General features: G+C 40.8%; 1 protein-coding gene across 1 annotated transcript in view; it reads left to right on the forward strand.

The window, feature by feature from the left end:
* The window catches only part of LOC124595822 (actin-interacting protein 1), a 181219-nt gene extending 155198 nt beyond the window's left edge, over positions 1-26021 (forward strand). The window contains exons 13-15 of the mRNA XM_047134719.1: positions 21417-21567; positions 21646-21755; positions 25335-26021. Of these exons, the coding sequence (XP_046990675.1) occupies positions 21417-21567; positions 21646-21755 (261 nt within the window). The 3' untranslated portion in view covers positions 25335-26021. The remainder of the gene's footprint in view (positions 1-21416; positions 21568-21645; positions 21756-25334) is intronic.
* The last annotated feature ends 426 nt before the right edge of the window (positions 26022-26447 follow it).

Genomic DNA, 26447 nt, shown 5'->3' on the forward strand with positions numbered 1-26447 from the left:
GTCAGTATTCCAGAAATATTCAGCAAGGGTGAAGCAGACCACGAAGATTCTCTCTTTTCATGGTTGTCTTTTTTTTAAAAAATGTGTTGTAGATACTTCCGTGCCTGAGATATGAGATGACATAGCACTTGATTTATTTATTATTTACATAGTGTATCCTCACATTAGAGCACTAAAATCAAACCTTATATAACAGAGTCTACAATGTATAAGTTAAGGTATTAGAAGTCAACAATTTCTTCCTTTCCCAAAACATCTTCATGTGGAGTGATGTGGTGGGTTGTTTTTCTGCAGATGTGACATACATCTTCCACTGTGATGTTTTGAATGTCAGTCGTATGTGTTTGTTGTTCAGATGCAACTTCTCCATATTAATGTTTGGTAATATTCAGTTCGTTCAGATCCATTTTTGCTACTTCGAACCGTTTTTTTTTTTTTTTTTTTGGGGGGGGGGGGGGGGAGGAGAGAGAGAGAGAGAGAGAGAGAGAGAGAGAGAGAGAGAGATAATCATTCAAAGCATTCTTCTATCAACTTTCTGCGATTTACCAGTTGTTGCTTGAGTGTTTAGTTTAAATAGTGTTTCAATTGCATGTATTGCATCCAGTTTAATGATGGAGGAATAATGCAGGAACAATGCCAGATTTTAGCATTTATTGAAAGAGATTATTTTTTGTAAGTTGGCCACGTAGTTCTCTGTGCTCCTTGTAGTTTTAATGTTCTACTACCTCTTGAAGCACTTTCAATGGCGTTCCAGGTAATCATCTCACAAGGTAGTTAAACTTTTCTAGCATCTTAATTTTTTTTAGCATTATGGGGTATAATATGGTATGTGTCAGCAGGGAAGGTGGGTATCATATCTGTTTCCTCAAAAGAAATTTGCAACCCAGCCTTTTCTGCTAATCACTCTAGTTTCTATCTGAAACTTTGCCTTGTCGACATTGCTGCCAAACAACACCAAATCTCCTGTAAATGCAAGATACTCAAGTCTAATCTTTCTTCTAGTCTTAACAGATGGTGGACATATCTTGTTCCATTCACTCATGATTTTCTCCAGCACACAATTAAACAGTAATAGAGACAATCCGTCACTTTGTCAAAGGCCAATTCGAACCTGAAAGATTCGGAGACTTCATTTCTGAACCTTACTCTAGATTTAGTGTTTTGAAGGGTGACCGTAATGAGATGGATAAGTTTCTAATGTAAACTAAATTCTGTAAGAACAGACAGTAGAGATTTGTAATGGATACTATCATAGGCTTTTTTTAAATTGACGAAGTGGATCCGTAGCTTCTTGTTCCTAACCATCTGATGCTTCATTATTCATTTAAGTCGACTCATTTGATAAGGACAGCTTCATCCAGGATGAAAACCACCTTCGTGTTCACAGTTTATGGATTCTGAAATAAAAAACCTTAGAAATTCTTCCAATCTATATGTGGCATACCGGTGTACCGGTATAAAATGAGCATTTTTTTTATTTTATTTTTTTTTATTTTTTTATTTTATTTTTATTATTATTATTATTATTATTACATTTTTTTTGTGAAAATGAAACACTAATTTTGAATTGAAAAGTAAAAACATTTTATTCAAAGTACTGACCATTGCTTTCTATACATTTTGACCACCTTTCTGGCAATTTGTGGACACCATGCCAATAGAAATGTTCTTCTTTTGAAGCAAACCAATCAGACACCCAATTTTCGACTTCTTCGTAGGAATCGAAGTGTTCCTCAGCCAATGTGTGTTCCATTGATGAAAACAAATGGTAGTCGGAAGGGGCCAAGTCTGGTGAATATGGTGGGTAGGTTAGCAGCTCCCAGCCAAGTGTTTTGATTGTATCCTGAACCAGCTTTGCTTTGCATTGTCATGTAAAAAAATTACTTTGCCATGTCTTCTGGCCCATTCTGGTCTTTTTTCGATCAATGAATAGTTCAAATTTGATCATTTGTTGTCTGTAGCGATTAGTATTCACAGTTTCTCTGGGTTTTAGAAGCTCATGATACACCACACCTTTCTGATCCCACCAAACACAGAGCATTGTCTTCTTGCTGAATCGATCTGGTTTTGCAGGCGGGATTTAGGATTCTTAAAATAAATCCATTTTTCATTGCCAGTAACATTTCGATGCAAAATTGATTTTCTTTCATGTCTTTGAAGCAAAATTTGACAAATGGTTTTTCGGTTTTCCATCTGTCTTTCATTCAATTCATGTGGCACCCATTCTCCACACTTTTGGATCTTTCCCATAGCTTTCAAATGGTCAGAAATTGTTTGTTGTGCAACATTTAGTATTGCTGCCATTTGCTTGAGATTCAAAGTATCATCTTCATCCAATATTCCTTGCAATTCGGTGTCTTTGAACTTTTTTGGTGATCTTCCACGTTCTTCATTTCTTACATCAAAATCATTATTTCTGAACCGTTGAAACCATATTTTGCATGTTGCTTCTGATACAGCATGATCACCATATGCCTCGACAAGCATTCGATGCGACTCTGCAGCACTTTTTTTCAAATGAAAACAAAAAATTAATGCTTTCCGCAAATCATCACTTTCTGGTACAAAATTCGACATTATTAACACGATGAAAACATATGATGTTGTTTGTTCCATGACTTGATGCATACTTAATATCTTTGACAGATGTCATACCAACCAAACAAAAAAAATTAAGGCTTGTTCACTACAAATGTTCCCTATTGACACATTTGTATCTTAATGTTCATTTCATACCGGTACACCTGGTACAGCAAACCAGTGCTTAACAGTATTGGTTAAAAACAGTCTTGGTTGCAAGTGGTCCAGCAAGTGTAATTGCAACCAAGAATATTTTTAACCAATACCAAAACCTTAGAGAAAATTCTTTAAGTAGTGTCCAGCAAGCATAAGACTCTAATTATTTGGACCTGACCCATCTCCTTTCTATCTTCTTATTGTACCATTCCATTCCTCTGAGAATTTCTCAGTATTCCAATGTCAATAAGATGTTTATGTAAATTTAGAATAGTTTGTACATTTGCATACTTCCAAAGCTTGGCCACTAGTTGATTCTCACCTGCTGCCTTATAATTCTGAAGTGAATTAATCACTGCTTGTACTTCGTCTGGATGGAGTAAGAGTATGATTTTCTAGATGCATTTTGCTTCTTAGCTAAGGCTAAATTCCAAATTATGTTCTGGTTCCAGACTGTTTATTAGCTGTTTAAAGTACTCAGCTGAAATCATAGTACTCTCATAATTGTTATGTGCTATCTGTCCATTCATATCCTTCACCATAATAGTGGGTGAAGTATATTTCGATTAGTACTGTTAAAATCTCTGGTATAATCTCTCATCTTATATCGACTGAAAGCCTCCTCGATAAATTTTAGTGATTCCTACTGAAATTTCCTTTTGGCACTTGTAATTTCTTTAGCTGTCGATTGTCTAGCAGTGATTAATTCCTCCCTGTAACTTTTTTAGTCAGTTAACAGAGCTCTATGCGTGCATAAAATTGCCATATCACATTCCTCAATCCAGCAAGTGTATTTCTTCAGTTTCTTTAATGGAGCAACTTCTTCTGCCATGCTTTTAATCCATTGAAAGTTGCTCCTAGATTATCACTTAAAGGTGTTTCGATCTCTCGCAATGTATTGCATTATTAATGATACATGTAGAATCATAAGTTCTTTTTCTATGTAGCTTTTGAAGTCTTGGGTTTTAGCATTGGAGATTCCTTTAAGAAAGTTCCGATCCATGGCTATATAATCTATCTGAAACTCTCCTAGCTTGACGTTGGGATGTTTCCAATTCATTAACTTATGTAGTCTTCTCTTAAAGCTCCTTGTCTCCAAAGCCAACACATGTTTTATACAAAGTTCAGTTAACTGTTCTCCATTCCTTTGAGGAAAGTCGGTAAGTTGAAACATAAAACAGATAGCTTATATCAGCACAAGATATATGTAATACTGATCAGGACCTGATGTTGTGGTGGTGGTGGTGGTGGTGGTGGTGGTGGTCTTCAGTCCAGAGACTGGTTTGATGGAGCTCTCCATGCTACTCTATCCTGTGCAAGCTTCTTCATCTCCCAGTAGCTACTGCAACCTACATCCTTCTGAATCTCTTTAGTGTATTCATCACTTGGTCTCCCTCTACGATTTTTACCCTCCACGCTGCCCTCCAATACTAAATTGGTAATCCCTTGATGCCTCAGAATATGTCCTACCAACCGATCCCTTCTTCCAGTCAAGTTGTGCCACAAACTTCTGTTCTCCTCAGTCCTATTCAATACCTCCTCATTAGTTATGTGATCTACCCATCTAATATTCAGCGTTCTTCTGTAGCACCACATTTCGAAGGCTTCTATTCTCTTCTTGTCCAAACTAGTTATTGTCCACATTTCACTTCCATACATGGCTACGCTCCATACAAATACTTTCAGAAACAACTTTCTGACACTTAAATCTATACTCGATGTTAACAAATTTCTCTTCTTTAGAAACGCTTTCCTTGCCATTGTCAGTCTACATTTGATATCCTCTCTACTTCGACCATCATCAGTTATTTTGCTCCCCAAATAGCAAAACTCCTTTACTACTTTAAGTGTCTCATTTCCTAATCTAATTCCCTCAGCATCACCCGACTTAATTCGACTACATTCCATTATCCTCGTTTTGCTTTTTTTGATGTTCATCTTATATCCTCCTTTCAAGACACTGTCCATTCCCTTCAACTGCTCTTCCAAGTCCTTTGCTGTCTCTGACAGAATTACAATGTCATCGGCGAACCTCAAAGTTTTTACTTCTTCTCCATGAATTTTAATACCTACTCCGAATTTTTCTTTTGTTTCCTTTACTGCTTGCTCAATATACAGATTGAATAACATTGGGGAGAGGCTACAGCCCTGTCTCACTCCCTTCCCAACCACTGCTACCCGTCATGCCCTTCGACTCTTATAACTGCCATCGGATCTCTGTACAAATTTTAAGTAGCCTTTCGCTCCCTGTATTTTACCCCTGCCACCTTCAGAATTTGAAAGAGAGTATTCCAATCAACATTGTCAAAAGCGTTCTCTAACTCTACAAATGCTAGAAACGTAGATTTGCCTTTCCTTAATCTTTCTTCTAAGATAAGTCGTAGGGTCAGTATTGCCTCATGTGTTCCAACATTTCTACAGAATCCAAACTGATCTTACCCGAGGTCGGCTTCTACTAGTTCTTCCATTCGTCTGTAAAGAACTCGCGTTAGTATTTTGCAGCTGTGACTTATTAAACTGATAGTTTGGTAATTTTCACATCTGTCAACACCTGCTTTCTTTGGGATTGGAATTATTATATTCTTCTTGAAGTCTGAGGGTATTTCGCCTGTCTCATACATCTTCCTCGCCAGATGGTAGAGTTTTGTCAAGGCTGGCTCTCCCAAGGCTATCAGTAGTTCTAATGGAATGTTGTCTACCCCCAGGCCTTGTTTCGACTTAGGTCTTTCAGTGCTCTGTCAAACTCTTCACGCAGTATCATATCTCCCATTTCATATTCATCTACATCGTCTTCCATTTCTATAATATTGTCCTCTAGAACATCGCTCTTGTGTAGACCTTATATACTCCTTCCACCTTTATGCTTTCCCTTCTTTGCTTAGAACTGGGTTTCCATCTGAGCTCTTGATATTCATACAACTGGTTCTCTTCTCTCCTAAGGTGTCTCTAATTTTCCTGTAGGCAGCATCTATCTTACCCCTAGTGATATATGCCTCTACATTCTTACATTTGTCCTCTAGCCGTGTCTCCTTAGCTATTTTGCACTTCCTGTCGATCTCATTTTTGAAACGATTGTACTCCTTTTTCCTGCTTCATTTACTGCATTTTTGTATTTTCTCTTTTCGTCAATTAAATTCAGTATCTCTTCTGTTACCCAAAGATTTCTATTAGACCTCATCTTTTTACCTACTTGATCCTCTCCTGCCTTCACTATTTCATCTCTCAAAGCTACCCATTCTTTTCTACTGTATTTCTTTCCCCCATTCTTGTCAATCGTTCCCTAATGCTCTCCCTGAAACTCTCTACAACCTCTGGTTCTGTTGGTTTATCCCGGTCCCATCTCCCCCTGCGGGTTCGGGGGTTAGAATAGGCCCGCGGTATTCCTGCCTGTCGTAAGAGGCGACTAAAAGGAGCCTCAAACGTTTCGGCCTTATGTGATGGTCCCCTGTCGGGTTTGACCTCCATATCTCAAAATTTTTCCGAAGAGCGAGCCGATTGGGGAAGGGCGCCTTACTTGGTGCATTGTGTCCGTGTTGTGTTGAGAACTTTCGCCATCTTATTCGTCGTTGCATTGCAGTCTTGCCCGCTCTCCATCTCTTGGGCATCGATGCACCCCTGCGTGCACTTTCTGCCAAGCACTGTGCAGGGCCATTTTCTGCACTGACGACGCCCATGGACCACATGTCACCTAATATCCAGCACGGTAGCCAGTCCGTTGTGGTGGGGCCGCCATGTACCCTCTTGGTTGTAGCCTCCTGACAACACAGGGATCGCTCTACTGATGCCTGCGCCGTTCACTCCCCACGTATGCCAAGGAGTAGATGCCCATCTCCCTGGGGCATCAGGACTCCCGGCAATGGCCATCCTGCCAGGTGGCTGTTGCTGTGGCTGGGTGGCGCCCGTGGGGAGGGCCCTTGGTCGGAGTAGGTGGCATCAGGGCGTATGACCCGCAATGAAGCGTGGTACATCATCTCTCGCTGGCGGCCAGCTGCCAGCAGTCTCTAAGCGTTCTCGGGCTCAATTTAATGCTCAGAAGTACGATCCGAAAACGTTCCCCTCCCTGGCCACGCCGTGGGAAGAGCGTAAGTCTCAGGATGGAGGTAACAGTTATTCGCCCCGATTCTTAGTTTGCACGAGAGCTGATGGGGAGTCTTTCCTCTCCACAAAGCCTCAGTTCTTCGTCGAGCATTTAGAGGACAAGTTTGGGGAGGTGGAGGGCTTGTCTAAAATGCACTCTGGGTCAGTACTGATACAAACGGCATCCTCCGCCCAGTCCCGCGGGTTACTTGCTTGTGACAAGTTGGGGGATGTTAACATTTCTATTACACCACATAAGAGTTTAAATATGGTCCAGGGTGTTATTTTCCATAGGGATCTCCTTTTGCAGTCTGATGACGAGCTGCGCGCCAACTTAGAACGTAGAGGTGTTCATTTCGTCCGGCGCGTTCATCGGGGTCCGAGGGACAATCAGGTTGCTACCGGTGCCTTCATCTTGGCCTTGGAGGGTGATACGTTACCAGAAAAGGTCAAGGTGATGGTCTACCGATGTGACGTCAAGCCCTACATCCCTCCCCCGATGCGGTGCTTCAAGTGCTGGAAGTTCGGCCATATGTCTTCCCGCTGCACTTCCAGCCTCACATGTCGCGATTGCGGACGCCCATCTCATCCCGATACTCCATGTGCCCCGCCTCCCATCTGCATCAACTGCGGGGAGCACCATTCACCTTGCTCGCCTGACTGCAAAGTCTATCAGAAAGAGCGCAAAATCATGGAATATAAGACCCTGGACCGGCTGACCTATACTGAGGCCAAACGGAAATATGACAGACTCCATCCTGTGAGAATGACATCTTCGTATGCAGCTGCTACAACAACTGTGCTAGCTCCATCAGTTTCGAGACTTCCAGCCAGCTCGATAAGCAGTACGACTCCTTCTGCCCCCTGGCCCGTGGGGGGCTCTCCCCAACCGGTTGCTCCTGCACCACCTACCTCAGGAGCAACCTCCTCCCACCCGTCGGGGACGTCCGTCCCCGCTTCTCAGCCGGAGAAGCGTCTAACTTCTTCGGCTACTCTCGCCCGTAAGAGTTCCCTTGGGACCCTCCCTTCCCAGGGTTCCACCAGCGGGAAGGATGACGGCCACCAGTGGCATAAGTCCTCACCAGCAGCCGGGCGTAGGGCTTCACGATCCTCCTCTGTCCCGGAGACTGAATCGGTGAAGCCTTCCCAGCCGGTGAAACCCAAGGTTCAGCGAGAGAAGTCCAAGAGAAAGACCTCTAAGGCTAAAGAACTTGCGGTGGCACCAACCCCACCGCAGCTTTCGCACTCTGCGTCTGAGGATGAAGTCGAGATTCTAGCGTCCGCTGAGGACCTTGATCTCGCTGGTCCCTCAGACGCCATGGATGCCTCTCGTACGGGTACTGAATCGGTGGCAGTGAGTGAACAAGCGGCGTAAATTGCCTTCCCAGTCCTTTCACGCCTTTCTCAGCCATGGACAATACCATCCTCCAGTGGAACTGCGGCGGTTTTTTCCACCATTTAGCTGAGCTCCGCCAACTTCTCAGCCTTCGCCCTTTCTTCTGCATTGCTCTCCAGGAAACTTGGTTTCCAGCGATGCGAACCCCCGCCCTCCGTGGCTATCGGGGTTATTACAAGAACCGAGCAGCTTATGAAAGGGTGTCTGGTGGCGTCTGCATATATGTCCTTCACACTCTGCACAGCGAGTCTGTCCCTCTCCAGACGCCTTTAGAGGCTGTCGCTGTACGCGTGTGGACGCCACAGGCTGTTACCGTCTGCAGTCTTTACATTCCACCGGATGGTGATGTCTCGCAGCATGTCCTGGCTGCACTGGTCGCCCAATTGCCGCCACCTTTCTTGCTATTGGGCGACTTCAACGCTCATAACCCTCTGTGGGGTGGGTCAGTGGCAACAGGTCGAGGCACCATCGTTGAGCATTTATTGTCGCAGCTCGATCTCTCGCTGTTAAATGATGGTGCCTTCACACACTTCAGTGTGGCGCATGGCACCTACTCCGCCATTGACCTTTCAATCTGTAGCCCTAGCCTCTTACCGTCTGTCCAATGGAGTGTGCATGACGACCTGTGTGGTAGTGACCATTTTCCGATCTTTTTGTCCCTACCACAGCGCCACTCTTCTGGGCGCCCTAGCAGATGGGCTATGAATAAGGCTGACTGGGACTTGTTCTCCTCCACTGCCGCTTTTGAGCCTCTCTCTACCGATGACATTGATGCGGTGGTTCAATCGGTCACCACCGGCATCGTTACTGCCGCCGAATCTGCCATTCCCCATTCCTTTGGGTCCCCTCGGCGGAAGGCTGTGCCTTGGTGGTCGCCTGAGATCGCTGAAGCGATTAAAGATCGCCGGCGGGCGCTCCAGCGTCACAAGCGACACCCCTCCCTCGACCACCTTATCGCCTTCAAACGGCTGCGTGCGCGGGCCCGCCTCCTTATCCGCCAAGGCAAGAAGGAGTGCTGGGAGCGGTATGTGTCCACCATTGGCCTCCATGTCACTCCCTCGCAGGTCTGGGCCAAGATTCGACGCGTCTACGGCTATCGGCCACCTGCCAGCGTCCCTGCGCTCTCACTGAATGGAGCAGTTTGTACTGACTCCGACGTCATTGCCAATCGCTTAGCAGAGCATTTTGCTATGAGTTCCGCTTCTGCGAATTACCCCCAGGCCTTCCGCTCCATTAAAGAGCGGATGGAACGTCAGAGCCTTTCGTTTCGCACCAACCACCCAGAATCTTACAATGCTCCATTTAGTGAGTGGGAATTTCGCAGTGCCCTCGCTGCTTGCCCTGATACCGCTCCTGGGCCAGATGGCATCCACTGTCAGATGCTGAAACACCTTTCAGTGGACTGCCAGCGGCGCCTTCTCGATCTTTACAACCGTCTTTGGGTCGAGGGGGAGTTTCCGTCGCAATGGCGGGAAGGCATTGTCATCCCCGTTTTGAAACCTGGAAAGAACCCTCTGGAGGTGGACAGCTACCGTCCCATTACCCTCACCAACGTTCTTTGCAAGTTGCTTGAACGGATGGTGAGCCGGCGCTTGCATTGGGTACTGGAGTCTCTGGGCCTTCTGGCTCCATCTCAGGGTGGGTTCCGTAAAGGCCGCTCCGCCGCCGACAATCTGGTGAGCCTGGAGTCGGCCATCCGTACTGCCTTTTCCCGCTGTCAGCACCTGGTCGCTGTCTTTTTCGACATGCGGAAGGCGTACGATACGACGTGGCGTCATCACATTCTTTCTACGCTCCATGGATGGGGTCTTCGGGGTCCTCTGCCGATTTTTATCCGCAATTTTCTGTCGTGTGGTACCTTCCGCGTGCAAGTCGCGGCCTCGTATAGTTCCTCCCACGTCCAGGAGAACGGTGTGCCACAGGGCTCTGTTTTAAGTGTCTGTCTGTTTTTAATAGCCATTAACGGGCTTGCTGCGGCCATGGGAAATTCTGTCTCCGCTTCCCTGTATGCTGACGACTTCTGCCTTTATTACAGCTCTACTGGCATTGCAGCTGTTGAACGTCAGCTACAGGGCGCTATCCGTCAGGCGCAGTCTTGGGCTGTAGCGCATGGGTTTCAGTTTTCAGCAGCCAAGACCTGCGTTATGCATTTCTGCCGGTGCCGAACAGTCCATCCTGAGCCGCGGCTTTATCTTGCCGACGAACTCCTTGCTGTGGTGGAGACCCACAGGTTTTTGGGGGTGGTTTTCGATGCCCGGTTGACTTGGCTGCCTCATATCCGGCAGCTGAAACAGACGTGTTGGCGGCATCTAAACGCTCTGAGATGCTTGAGCAATACCCACTGGGGCGCCGACCGCTCTACACTGTTGCGGCTCTACCAGGCGTTAATCCAGTCCCGTCTGGATTATGGGAGCCTGGCTTATGGCTCAGCATCCCCATCTGCGTTACGGGTGCTGGACCCGATTCTCCACAGCGGGATACGCCTTGCCACTGGTGCTTTCCGCACCAGCCCTGTGGACAGCGTACTAGTGGAGGCAGGTGTACCTCCACTGCGGTTCCGACGCCAACGTTTGCTGGCCGCTTATGCTGCCCATGTTCTAAGCTCGCCCGGGCATCCAAACTATCGTCTCCTGTTCCCGCGGTCGGTCGTCCGTATGCCAGAACGTCGGCCCCGGTCTGGTTGTACAATAGCGGTCCGCGTCAAGGAGCTTCTCTCTGGGCTTCAGGTTTTCACTGTTCCACCTACTTTCCGGGCTACCTTGCATACACCCCCATGGTGTGTTCGTCGCCATTGCCTTCGGCTGGACCTGGCACAGGGCCCGAAGGACTCAGTCCCTCCAGAGGCCTTCCGCCGCCGCTTTTATTCTCTCCTGGCCACGTATCAGGGCTCTGGTATTGTCTACACTGACGGTTCGATGGTTGCTGGTCGTGTCGGGTATGCACTCACTCTAGGGGACCGTTCCGAACAACGTTCCTTGCAGGATGGCTGCAGCGTTTACACTGCTGAATTGGTCGCCATCCTTCGTGCCCTAGAGTATATCCGCTCCTGCTCAGGTGAGTCCTTCGTTATCTGTAGCGATTCCCTGAGCGGTTTACGTGCTCTCGACCAGTGTTTCCCTCGTTCTCGTCTGGTGATGGCTATCCACGAGTCTCTGCATACTCTTGCCTGTTGCGGCCGCTCTGTGGTCTTTGTGTGGACCCCCGGTCATGTCGGTATCCCGGGTAATGAACATGTTGACCGCCTGGCGAAAGAGGCCACCATCAATCCATCTCTGGACCTTGGCCTCCCTGAGACTGATTTGCGGGCAGTCTTCCGCCGCAAAATCTTGACGCTATGGGACGATGAATGGCGCGAACTCACAATGTCCAATAAACTCCGTGCTGTCAAGGAGACGACGGCTGTGTGGCGGTCATCCCTGCGAGCCACTCGCAGGGACTCAGTAGTTCTTTGCCGGCTCCGCATTGGCCACTCCCGGCTGACACACAGTTATTTACTGCGCAGGGAGGACCCTCCTGTATGTCGCTGCGGGGCGGCTTTGACAGTGGCCCACATTCTGTTGGCCTGCCCCCTTTTAGCTGTGGTCAGGCAGACATTTGCGCTGCCTGATACGCTCCCTGCCCTTTTAACAGACGACTCCGCTATGGCTGACTTAGTTTTACGTTTTATTCGGGCGGGGGGATTTTATCATTTAATCTGAGTGTTTCTGTTTTATTTTATTGTTTTGTGTTGATTCTGGCCTTTGGCCTATGATTTTACACTGGTTTTTTAATGTGTTTCTAAGTGGTTGGCTTTTCCTTTTTTATTTCTATGGTCGGCCAACCACCGTCAATCTCTATGTGGTTTTCGTTCGTTTTGTCTTGTCTTTGTCTCAGTCTCTCCTGTTCTGTATCGTCTGTGATCTCTTCTGTTCCTCGTTTTTATTCTGTGTGGGTGTTCTTTGTCTTTGGAAAAAGGGACCGATGACCATAGTAGTTTGGTCCCTTTAATCCCCCAACCAACCAACCAACCGGTCCCATCTCCTTAAATTCCCATGTTTTTGCAGTTTCCTCTGTTTTAATCTGCAGTTCCCCTGGAAATGTTTTACAATGTAAAACCTGGTTCCTAAATCTCTGCCTTACCATTATATAATCTATGTGAAACCTTCCAGTGTCTCGAGGCTCCTTCCACGTATACAACCTTCTTTTATGGTTCTTGAACCAAGTTTTAGCTATGATTAAGTTATGCTTTGTGCAAAATTCTACCATGCGGCTTCTTCTTTCATTCCTTACCCCCATTCGATATTCACCTACTACATTTCCTTCTCTTCCTTTTCCTACTATTGAATTCCAGGTACCCATGACTATTATATTTTCATCTCCCTTCACTATCTGAATAATTTCTTTTATTTCATCATACATTTCATCAATCTCTTCGTCATCTGCGGAGATAGTCGGCATATAAACTTGTACTACTGTGCCCCGTCTTGACCACAATAATGCATTCGCTATGCTGCTTGTAGTAGGTTACCCGTATTTCTATTTTTTTATTCATTATTAAACCTACTAGTGCATTACCCATATTTGATTTTTTATTTATAACCTTGTATTCAGCTGACCAAAAGTCTTGTTCCTCCTGCCACTGAACTTCACTAATTCCCACTATATCTAACTTTAACCTATCCATTTCCCTTTTTAAATTTTCTAACGTGCCTGTCCGATTAAGGGATCTGACAATCCACGCTCTGACCTGTAGAACGCCAGTTTTCTTCCTCTTGATAACAATGTCCTCCTGAGTAGTCCCCGCCCGGAGACCCGAATGGGAGACTATTTTACCTCCGGAATATTTTACCCAAGAGGACGCCATCATCATTTAACCATAGAGTAAAGCTGCATGCCCTGGGGAAAAATTACGGCTGTAGTTTCCGCCCTTGCTTTCAGCCGTTCGCAGTACCAGCACAGCAAGGCCGTTTTGGTTAATGTTACAAGGCTAGATCAGTCAATCATCCAGACTGTTGCCCCTGCAACTACTGAAAAGGCTGCTGCCCCTCTTAAGGAACCACACATTTGTCTGGCCCCTCAACAGATACCCCTCCATTGTGGTTGCACCTACGGTACAGATATCTGTATTGCTGAGGCACGCAAGCCTCCCCACCAATGGCACGGTCCATGGTTCAGGAGGATGTCAGCTTTATAATAGACCACTTGCAAAAGGACAATAGAAAAGACTCCACAGTTAGGGGTGGGTTTTTGATACTCAGTAGAATATTGGATTACATTGAGGATTTTTCATGTAATGCCCCCTATGAATGTCATTGTTAACAAATAATGTGGAAAACAAAATCCACACACTGATAAATGTTCATTCTCAAACTGTCAAAAATAGGACTGACAAGGATGAAACAGAAAAACTTTGGGGTGAACTTGGCCAACTGGTAGCAGCCATACAGTATAATAATATTAAAATTCTACTTGGAGACTTTAGTACAAAACTAGGGTGAGAGAAGAAATTTCTAGGCATGGTGGGGTGATGGCCAGTGCATAAACTTACAATAGAAATAGAAAATGGTTAACTGAATTTTGTACCTTACATAGCCCTTGATTATAAAACAGTCCATGATTAAAATTTTGTCTTGTGTATGTGATTCTTAAGGTTATTTCTATAGTTCTCTTCATACAAAATATTATCATGCACAAGCTTTAGCTTTAATGTTATAAAGGTAAGAAATCTTCACAAATGTTTTAGAGTTGCAGATTCTTAAGTTGACTTATTTGTCCTCAGTTTTCCAACAGACTGCCAAAACAGATATGACATAATTATAGTCTAGCAACCTTTAGCATTGTACTTGATAATTGCATAAAAGCCAAAATCTAGATAGACCAAAGGATAAATGTAATAAGACAGTCAGAAGGCAGTTTACTCTTTTGAACAGTATTGCACGACTGTGGCTCAACATAATTGAAAGATATAAAGAAGTTCCAGTTCTGCACCTGTTTATCTTTGAGAAATATGTACTTCCTGCTCAGTATATGTATGACCTATAAAAAAGTGCTTGGTAGGTGTTTAATATATACTGTATTGCACACATTTGAGAGACATCATCACAACCACTAGTCCCATGGAGACGAGATTTACCAGGATGCCTGCTTGTTGCTGCAGATAATCACCGAGCTCAAGATAAATATACCATCAGTACCATGATACTACAATGCAAAATGAGTCCTCACACATGACTGGGAATGAAACACATCACTTTCAGGCATTGTTCTCATAATCTGGGGAACCATAGTTGGACTGTCAACTCTTTCCCTTGTTAGGCTGACTAGCACATATATTGCAGTTTGTTGAATTGTATTAGGAATACTTTTTCTCATGCTTACCCTTCATTTATTTTGCAGTTATGTATGGCACAAAGATTTGCTTCATTTTGTGGTACTGTAACTGAGATGTGTTTTGTGTACAACATGTGAGTAGTTTGAGTGTTGGTGTTTTGTCTTAGTAGTGTTGGAATTCATAAAGGCTGTAAACCACTTTTAAAGTTACTTTCTTGAAATTCACCTGCCTTTGTCCACCTTATTCAGTGTCATAGGTGTCATTCCAAGGTGTAGTTACTGAACTAATCATAATTGGTAATATCACAACACTGTTTTTGTAAATTACTAATTATTAATCTCATATTAATCACATGTTTGTTACTTGACAGAGCAAGATGATGTGTGTCAACGGTTGATGTAAGTCCATAACTTGTCCTACTTGGCATTTAGCTATGTTTGAGGTTGGGAAGGAATCCAGTTTTCTGCCATCACAGAGTGATTAATAAGATGATCAGTAAAAAACATAGTGCTTAGACATAATAGAATATAGTATGCACCATATTGGAAACTCTGAGCAAATCCATCTCCAATTTTTCTACCAGGAAAGCTGTGTGTGTTGGAAAGGCTTTGTTGCAGCCAACAGTCACACACATCTCTGCCTAACTTTCAGAATCAGTGCAATGTCTTCTTCACATACAAATTATCTATTGATGATGATATGATCTGATTGAGGATGGCTATACAAGAGCCTTTCTTCTGTAGGCAGTAGCTAGTAAGTTAGTAAGTTTGATTTTGGATGGCCTATGGTACTATCTGAATTTGAGCCTCAATAGTTCGACGAATAGGAGTTTCTTGGGACATTGTCCCATATTTATATTAGCCTCAAAGTCATTATGTGACTTTAGATAAATAGATAATAGTGATGTTCTGTTGTGCTATAGAATGATGTATTTCAAGATACTATTTTAAGAGAGACTACCTTTGCTATAAATAACTATTAAAAGTATGGCATCAGTGTTAAGAGTCCAGTACGAAGGTCTTCATTTGTAGATTAAAATCCTGTGGAAATGGATTAATAAGTGCTTGAATAATTGGAAAGCATAGTAAAAAAAAAAAAAAAAAAAAAAAAAAATGAAGGTAATTTATGAATCTGTGCACAATCTGGGGTGAACTTAAACTGATACCAATATCAAGGGATCGTTAATATCATTACATTCAAGGTCAATAAACATAATTTGCATTGTGTACTGCTGATTCCGGTAGTGTGTGGTACCAAATAATCATCCTAACCATCGAAATTGACAATATGCCACACAAAGCACAATATTTTTAGTATAAGTAAACAAAGTTCAGTAGGTGCCTATCAAGCCTGAGTCATTACCTTCACATTAATTCCATTGTATATAGTCTTGAGTGTGACAGTTTCGATGCAGGAACGCTCCTCCAGATACGGTGTGAATTACTCTTGTCTGTACCAAACCTCCTGATGCAGCATCTCTGTGTCAAGTGACATGATGAACAGATAAATATTCCTTTTCTAATAAATTTTATAATACTTTTAATGAACAGTTAAAATACACATTTTTAATGATGCTGGTGCAACAGAGCCAAGCATACATCTGTACACTACCACTTCCTGAAAACAAAAGGGTGAAGATACATGAATAAATAAATTGAAGAGAGTATTTCTTACTTTGTTTCATACAGATATTTAACAATGTATCAAAAGATTATCCTTGTCACAAAAAACTCATTAATTTATCTTTGGTGGTGTCGTTGGTTTATAGCTCGTGCAGTTCACATATAGCTTATATATAAGAAAAAAAAAATTATTCAATGCAATTGCCCCCCACTGTGCACAGACGTCACACGGAGGTGCACAGTGGCAGAGCTTATTTCCCTTTTTGACGTTTGCTAATCCTGACTGGTATGGGCGTAGACTTTATTTTCGACCATTGGAGCTATCCTGAATGTTTATCAATTTATATGGCCATGTCAGCTTCTTTTAACCCATACATATATGTCTTCTCTCCTAACAAAGTGCATGCTGTAACTGCATAGCCACATTATTGTCAGTCACCATCTGCACAGTGTTTGGCTTGCAAAGTACGTGCGTGCAGCCCAACATCCATTATCATCACAGATTGTGCTCACTTGTCTAGTATGAGGCTGGAGTGTCCGTGTTGTACGTTAATAGTGGCTATCACTGCACATATTCGTGAAGCTCGTGTTCAGTGGTGTGATCCTTTGTAAAATCTTTGATACGGTGACAACTGGTTTCCATATCAGTAGCCCGAGCTGCTCATTAATTGGGACAATCTTAGCATCTTAGCTTGCAGGATGGTGGGGGGGGGGGGGGAGTGAGGGGGGGGTGAAAGGAGGAGAGAGGACTGAGGTACTGGTGAGGAGCAGCCAGTTAGAAAAGATTATTGCTAGCAATGAGGGAGTACAGGAGTGAAGGTGGAAGATTCATAGTAGTAGTAGAGAGTGTGTGTGTGTGTGAGAGAGAGAGAGAGAGAGAGAGAGAGAGAGAGAGAGAGAGACTCATTTGTGTGGCATAGGGAAAACTAGAAAGATAATGTTGTTATTGTGATGATAGCAGGTTATAATGGTGTGTGAGGAGTTGAAGAGGATAAAAGGGAGGGGATGATAGTGACTTGTCTCCACGTTGCTCAGGCGATGCTCTAGTTTGTTTTGTGTACTCTAGGCTTTGTGCTACAGTACCGAGGTGCTGGGATTTCAGTGTGTGTCAGTAGTTTAGAGATGTGTCTACAAATAAACATAAAATTATTTAGTTTTATATTCAATTATGGTAACTAAGTTTGGGATTAGCCCTTGTAGAGGCAGAGTTAAGATATGTTCAGTTTAGAAAAAGTGGGCGTGGGCAGTGAGAGGGCATGAATGGTGTGATTTCAATTGGAACACATTCTAAAGCAGCTGTTAAAAACAACAAAGGAGTGTTGTGCAAAAAGCTCAGCAGCTGAATGGTTTAGTTGGCCTTTGGCCACAGTTTGGAGGTTGCTAGTTATCTGAGTTAATAGTTTCTTTGTGGCCATATCAAGGTAGAGTGCTTTGCTATAGTAGCAGTGAAGGTGCTGTGTGATATTACTTCCACATGTGGTCTGGACTTTAATAGAGTAGGAAACACTGAAAAAGGTCTTATATCTGCTCTTTACAGGTAATGAAGTAAGTGTAGAGGGTTTCAAGCAGGACAGGAATAAACACAGACAGGATATTATGGTTGAATGAGCAGTAGATTGCTATATTTGCTCGAGTTGGGATTGTTATAGGTAGGTTATTCCTCATTTTCAGGCCACATAAGAGGCAATCAAAGCCCGGGTGAATGTAGTTGTTAGAGTCCTAGGTGGTACTGAGTGATGAAGAGTGCACTTCTTTGGCACGTTTCAGCTGGTGTGAGAGTTACTGTTCAAGGTATAACATTTTCACCATGTACTTTGTGGAGTGTGTACGTTGTGTTTTGAAAAAAGATGAAATGCCACACATCTGTTTATGAAACTTCGATCAAACCTTGCATAAGAAACTGATTCTGTCCTGGTGCCGTCCATCACACGAATACATTTTTGTAAGGGAGACGGCGTCCATTTGAAGGTGAGGGTTTTTTATTTTCATTTAAAACTGTTAGTGTCATGATCAACATCATTAAAAAGTGATGTGATATATGTAACCCATTTTGTTTTATACTCAAACTTAATGGAAACTTGCTCTTCATTTTAGTTGGCTAAGAAACTGGTATGTCTCATGTCATTTCTAAGCATTGTAGGATGCAGACTTCAGTGAGTTTCCTAAGAGATGGGATAAAAATTTTTTAGCCATTTGTCAGCCAGCCATGTGTAACTGCTCTAATATTGCAGATAATTCCTCATGGGATTTCTACATCTTTTGTCATAGATTTAAAAAAGACTGAATCATTATTTTCTAACATGCTTTCAGCCAGAAAATGACAAGTTTGCTGGAACTCTTGGTGTCGCATGACTTGAAGCCTTTTGAGTGATCTCTGACTGATATTGCCAGAGCTGCCAGTCTGCTTGACCATTTCATGTTGTAAACATATGACAGCAAAGCATCTAATTTTTATTGTTGGTCAATGTCAGTGTTTTTCTCTGTCAGGTATCAATGTTAGGAAGGATACATACATTTACTCAAGACACTGTGCAGGTTGGAGAGGGACACATTCATATTTATTCGTCAGACTGGACCATCACCATACGATTGTATGATGGGAAGGGATAAAGAATGGGCCAGGACAGTGATATGTACATTGTCTGTTTGCCTAATTGAGTTCTGTCCAGTTGGGAAAACCCTACCAATAGGCCCAGTACTTTATATTGTGCATCACAGAATTAGAGATGACCATGGCTATATATAGCCAGACCAACAAATCACAGGGTTCCTTCTTCTTCTTTTTAAACTTCTGTTTCACATTATTTAATTATACTTTGTGTCAGGAAAAAATTGTTTTACTTTTGTTGCCAATTTTGGTGTAACTTTTTGCTGATTTTGGTATGAGTTATTGACAGTTTATTTTTGAAGTACTTTCCTTATTTTTTTGTCAGATTTTTGAGCAGGGAGACTGTAAAAATTACTTGCTGTATTTTTGTCCAAATTTTAATAGCCAAATGGAGAATGTAAGGTGCCCCCCCCCCCCCTAAAATAAAAAACCTTGGAAGTAACCAGGATAATTAAGAAAAACTTAATAGTTGATTAGAGAGAAATCTAGTTATGTAAACGAAGTGTTAAAAGATTCATTTGTTCCAGGGTTAGATAGTTTGCACTAGTAGTTGTGTTGGCGTAGAAATTATCGAATTCTTTTTTCCATTTTGAAAAAATATGCCCTTAATAATAATAGAAAACTGATGAGTGTTTAAATTTATTACATTTCATGCTTTCTGAACAAAACTTCAAAATTAAAAAAAGTGAAAAAAAGTCAAATGTTTTGAGAAGTGATTTTTCTAAAAGTAAGAAATAAAATAGATTAGAGAGCGTATGAGACACCTCATTTGCAGTACATGATTTAGAGCATCATCCAAAAGTGTGTCAAATGTTTCTCTAATGTATTTTATTTCTCTAATCTATTTTATTTCTTACTTTTCACAAATCCCTTCACAAAATGTTTGTCCATTAAAAGAAAGAAAAAATTGTCTTATTTGAGTGTTTCTCAGTGTTATGTTGAAACTGAAAATATGTATATCATTTAAATTATATTTACAGATAATTCAGATCACATTTATTTGAATTATTTAAAAAAAAAAGAAATAATTTTTATTAAACACTTTAAATGTAATAAATTAAAGAAAAAACTCGGCAATGATAAACTGTTGAAAGTTTTTCAGAAGATAGCATTGTAATAACATGAAAGCTCTGTTCTGAGTCGTCATGCTGTCAGTCTGTCAACATTTCACTACAGTAAGAAAATCAGTTGCCCGTAGTCAAAATTTGAACACAGAAAACAAACTGCCTTCAGCACAATACCAGACATTTAACAATGCCCTCATATCCTATGAGAGTCCACATTCACAAGACATTTTGCCATGTCAACATCAGTAGAGTTTATCATCATCACATGCTTGAAACAAGAACTTAGAGCTATGAATACAGACTTACATTGATCTGTGGTTATAAGAGTTGTTAGCTTTATTTGAAGGTGCAACCCAGTATGTCTTAATATTTCCTTCAACTTTGCATGATGTATTTGTCCCTTGATATTGCTCAATATCTTGCTGGTTTAATCATCAGATATTCATTTTCCCTCAGTAATTAAGCAGTTTTCATACACTTTTAACTTAGAATATACGTAATGATTCTGTCCAGCAATATCAGATTTCCCGATATTTTTGCAGAACAATAGTACCGAAAATGCCAGAGTTTTGAAAGATCTTTAATGCTTTGCATCAGTTTAAATTGAATATTTATGTAACACATGTATATAAATACAAAAACCAGGAAATACAGCGTTGAAGTTACACAAACACACAAATCAGCATCGTGCTTGCTCAGTTTTCTTATATCAGTCGATCACAGCATAGGACACCAACATTGTGCAACTGTGTTTTGAGTGGTGAAACACGTGTTTTGGGTGCAAATTAGAATGCTGAGAATATTTGTTTCAGTATTTATTCAGTATTTCTTTAATGTTTTGAGACTGAAGTTTGTGGTGACAATGTGAGCTTTTGCATAGACCAGTGTAGGTAAGGTTGGAATGCGATCAGATGCCACGTTGATTTACATATTTGCAGGAGTAAAGTGCTGTTATTGATTTTTCTTGTATTTATGCTTGTGAACTATGAAAATATATATTTTAATTGATGAATTTTATCAAACAAAAACATGTCATTTTCTCTATGAATATTTATGAAAAAAATGTTCAGAAATGCGACATCGACGACAAAAACTGATATGGGAATGGAGTTCACTTGAGGTAGGGTATTTTAACTTGGCATCACATCTAGAGCCCTAGTTCTTTATGTGGAAAATAAAGTGTTGAGAAAAAAGTCAAAATCCAGTTTCAGCATTCAATAACTATCAGTTACCTATAAACTGTTTCCTTCCAATTTGAGAGTTTTTATGCAATAATGGAAATAACACCAACTTTTACAAAATTCTGTAAAAACTACCGGTTTCATGTTTTTTGCTAAAAATTGTCAATTTCTCAATATATTTTGTGTTATGAGTTGTGCAAAGTTTTCTTATCACTAAATACACCACTGCTCTGACATAGTTTCTAGAAGGCTATCTGATTCTTTGTTTACAGGATACTCCTCTTTCAACATTCCTTTCAGTCTTTCTGCTTGTAGAGATTTGGACGTGACAAATTTTGCTTACATTTTTTAACAATAAATATTTTAAGATATGTGGAGTATTTCTTTGAAGTTGATAACGTGTTGTGTTTATTTTCCAGTTGGCTCACAATAAAGAATGGGGATTCCACAATGCCAGAGTCAATACTGTTGCTTGGTCACCAAATTCTCTTTTAGTTGCCAGTGGAAGCTTGGATACAACTATAATTGTGTGGAGTGTACAGAACCCTGCAAAGCACACAATTATTAAAAGTAAGATCTTATTTGTACAAGACTGTTCTTACACCTTATAGCTACAAAACAACTTCTGTGTTACATTTTTATTTACAGATGCTCACCCACAGAGTCAGATTACTCGGCTGGTGTGGCTGGACAATGAGACACTTGTTTCTGTGGGACAAGACTGCAACACTAAAATTTGGGAAATATCTTCTATTTAGGTAATGTATGAAACAGAACACATTTTACCATTTAAATTACATGTATTTCCCATAGCCCTGTTGATATTATTCCACCTAGCAAAATGTCTTTAAGATTAAATGAAACAACAAGTTCACTGTTACCAGTCACCGTTTCATTTATTTCCCCGACGTGTTTCGAAGGTTTAAACCTCCATCATCGGGTGGATTTACATTAGTTAGTATTACATTTGTGTGTGTGTGTGTGTGTGTGTGTGTGTGTGTGTGTGTGTGTGTGTGTGTGTGTGTTGTGTTACGATTTTTGAACTTGTGGCACTGCCTAGTGGAGAAACAAGACACTATTACAGAATATGGTTTAGGATTACTTTTGACAAAAAATTAAACTGATATCTAATGGTAAACATTAAATAAGTAAACTAGAGTACCTCCAGTGGTTGTTTCATTTAATGTCAGTAACAGTCACTGTAAAGCCTAACCTAAAAATTTCTTTAAGATGGAAAAGGATCATGATATGACTGGCAACCCCCATTGGGAAGTTTAACTTCTTCAAGGACTCTGAATAATTAGTGAGAAGAGATTTTTTTCTCTTCAGAAGGAGGGAGAATTCTGGGGACAATTTATAAGGTATACGTTTCAAATATCTGGAAAATTGATACAGCATATTATTTCATATTTGTTATGTTGTGTAAACACTTGCTTATTAATTAATGGTAGACTGAAAAGATGGAGCTGTTTCATAAAGAAATATTTTAATCCAAAATAATTTCTGGATTTATCTTCAGTGTTATAATACTTTGTGGGAGGGAGCGCACTACTTCAGCTCGGTCATATGAAAGATGATGATTGTGGAATATTTTTGTGGCATACCTTTCATGTAACTGTGACTTTGTTGCTGCTAGGGTTGTCCCCCGCCGCCCCCCCCCCCCCCCCCACTTCTAAAGTTCTAAAGTGTACATTGCTAATGAGTGGTTGAAATTCCCTGGTTATGGATTACAAGAGACACAGCATCCCATAAATTTATTGCTAGTGGTTATTAACCCTTTCATTACGAGTACTATATTTAGCCGGCATCCATGTGTTGCTCTATGTGTATGAGTGCCGCCATAGTTTGCCGGTGTCCACACAATGCTCTGTATGTATGAGTGCCATATTTAGCCGACATCCACGTGCTGCTGTAAGCGTACAAGCAACATATATAGGCAGCTTCAGCATAAATCTTTCTTCAAGCATTACAGGCCACTGGAAAACAGTTACTAATTTTTGCAAGGTTCATAACATTCATTTGAAAGTTGTATTTATAGCTATGTTTAATTTGTTTTATAAAATATTGTACCTTCCTTTCAGAATGCTAAAAAGGAGTTCAAAAAGAATTATATTTGCTAACGGACTCGCTGATTCAGGGATAATTCAGATAATGAAAATCAACATAGTGTTACATTTCTTATAAAAACTAAGAAAAGAAGAGCTGTATGTAGTACTTCAGAATCAGAAGCGGAGAATATTGAACCCATTAACAGTGACCATGGAGTATGGATGTCAAAAATATTTGTGCATAAAATACACAAGTTTGCGTCAGAAAGTTCAGGGATTAAAGTACACATAACTTGGTCAGGGAAAATATTAGATTACTTTCAGCTTTTCGTCTCTGAGGGTCTCGTAGAGTTAATTACAAATGAAACAAATCACTATTGGTCTCAGAAAGATAATAATAATGTAAACAATTCAGAAGGAACTGTAGTAGCCGAACTACACGGTTTTTTTGTCATATCATTTTTAATGACGCGCAACAAGAAGTTATCTTTAATAGAGTATTGGAGTAAAGACAAACTAATGTGTAGCAATATTTTTGGAAAAGTAATGGCTGGAGTCTGCTCTTTCAAATTACTACAAATGCTACATTTTAACCATGATGTCAGTTCTACCAAAGATCATTTGTACAAAATACGGAACGTCATTGATTTATTAAAAAAAAAAAAAAAAAAAAGTCAGTCATCTCAACCATTCCAAAAGCTGTGCATAGATGAAAGTTTACTTTTTATACTAAGGGCGGCTGTCTTTCATACAATACATCCCGTCAAAAAGAAACAGATTTGGAATAAAATCTTTTATTGTCTGTGACTGTGAGACAGGGTTTGTACAAGATTTAATTGTTTATGCCAGATCATTTACCCTGGTGGACATCAAAAATAAGGATACTGCAAAATCGGGAGCAATAGGTGAATCACTTATGAAGCCCTATTTAGGAAAGGCCCATACTATTTACGTAGATAATTGGCATTCCAGCTGAGGTTTATTTAGAATGCTACACAATAATTGCACAAATGTGTGTGCAACTGTAAGAAAGAAAAGGAAAGGAATGCCGGAAATTGATGAATGATTAAAAAGAGGACAGACAACCTCGCGATCGCGAAAAAATTTAATATTCATAAAGTGTATGCATAAAAAAGAAGTCTATATGCTTTCTACCATGCACTCAGATGAATTTGCTACAGTAATAGAGCACAGTGGGGAAAAAGTTATCCAGAAACCAGTATGTGTATTGGATTATAATAATTTAGTGGGTGCAGTTGATAAAGCAGACATGGTTATAAGCACTGTGGAATCAACACACAAATCTCTGAAATGGTATCGCAAATATTTCTTTCACTTACTGGACATTTGTGTGTGGAAGGCCTATAGCCTTTATAAACACAAGAGGAAAGAACCGGTATCCATGGCAAAATTTCAATTGCAGTTAATTAGGGTGGGAAGAAACCGAAACAGAAAGTGTGTTGTTTGCAGTGCAAATGGCAGAAAACGAGAATCTAAGTACGAGTGTAAAAACTGTAATGTGGGTTTGTGTGTTGACCCATGTTTCCAAATTTATTATACTGAATTACATTATTAATAATCTTCTGAATGATCCTAAATTGCATTTTTATTTATAATACTTGTAAAATCCAAATATATTGTTATGTAACACTTAAATAAGATAACCTACACATCAGGTTACTGGCATGCAGTGTGCACAGCTCATGGTACTCTGCACTAATCAGTGACGCCACACAGCGGAGCAGACTGCTGTAACAAAAGGGTTAAGGAGCTTTCAAATTATTTGGTAAACATCAAATATAGTGAAATTAATTAGAAGATATCTTAGGAATTTTGAAACAAAATACCTGTTATTTTGTTAACAAATATTTATACAAACAAGTCAGAATAATAATGTGTCCACCTGGAGATTTTGTAATCATGTACTTCAAAGTAGACCAAGAAACTTGTTTATATTGACTCACTGTAATTCACATCCAAGGGGAGATGGACACAGCAAAATCTGTATAACCAACTGTGAGCATAGATCAGTTTCTTTTAGGTATTAAAAACAGTAACTAAAATGTAACACTTAACTAACCACCTCTCATTCATTTGAACGGTAACTGGCCATTTTACATCATCTTCATTTAGTCAGAAGTGATACATAGTTATGTTAGTGCTTGAATCAATGGTAATGTAATGATCTGACTCAATAGCAGTTGTATATCTCTAATATATTATGGGAGGAGCTATGGATTATGTTAAATATATGTAATCTCAATTTGATGAGTGGTGTTGTAATTTCAGGATTATGCACAACGTTCAGAAAACAAGAAGCTGAACCATGATTGTAAAGATGCTACAGCAAGACAGAGAACTTCTTCAAAGGCAGGGGTCATTTTTGTCTTTTATTAGTGACACAAAGCACTTTGTAAACTTTTATATGTTCTGTACTATGTGCAGCTCTTAAAAATGAAAAGGTAACTGTTTGGCTATGAAACTATGAGAGATGGGTTGAGCCTGTGTTAAAATTAATATTTTTTTAAGAGAACTTTTGTATTACTCTGTCGCATTTATAGCTTATGCTATGCAGGTTTTTGAGCAGAAGATTATAAAGCTCTCTCACTCATGTGTCAACCCATCAAGTTTATTTTTTGAGGAATGTGTACAGTGTTTATATTCAAACATACTTAGACCAAACTCAGCATTCGTTAGAATATGGTGATCAGTGAATAACTGCTAACTGTCATGGAATTTAGTAGATGGTGATCAATTGGATGAGTCTTTTGACACCTTATAACAATCAGCTGTAGATTTTTCAAAACTCGACAAAAAAGCAAGACAATTTAGTCCTTGCCTGTCTAAAATGGAAATACTTTGAAAGACACGGAACAACAATTTGTTTCATGATATATGTCCCTCTTTCCCATGCCTCCCCCCCCCCCCCCTCTCTCTCTCTCTCTCTCTCTCTCTCTCTCTCTCTCTCTCTCTCTCTCTCTCTCTCTCTCTCTCTCTCTCTCACACACACACACACACACACACACACAAATGGGGGGGGAGTTACTTTTAATTTTTTTACAGATTCGTTTACAACTTTAAATGGTAAGGATTTGTTTATTTATTAAAACTGATATGAAACTTCACACACAATTTGGGAAGGTTGTGCACTCATTAGAATTGCTTTCTGGATAAAATATTCACAGTTGAATGGTTGCAGTGTTTGGTATGGACAGCAGTCACTTCCACAAAGCTGCTCACTAGTTATGTCAGTGGCAAATGTTAGTCACATAATAGTGCCACATGTCTTAATTGGACAACCAGAACAGGCCCTAACAAACTATATTTGTGTAGTTTTAAAATGTTTGTATATTGATGTGATATAAATTAGCATATCACTGCCAGAAACTCTCAAATTCATAT

Source organism: Schistocerca americana, chromosome 1, assembly GCF_021461395.2.
Source record: "Schistocerca americana isolate TAMUIC-IGC-003095 chromosome 1, iqSchAmer2.1, whole genome shotgun sequence".
Lineage (NCBI taxonomy): Eukaryota > Metazoa > Arthropoda > Insecta > Orthoptera > Acrididae > Schistocerca > Schistocerca americana.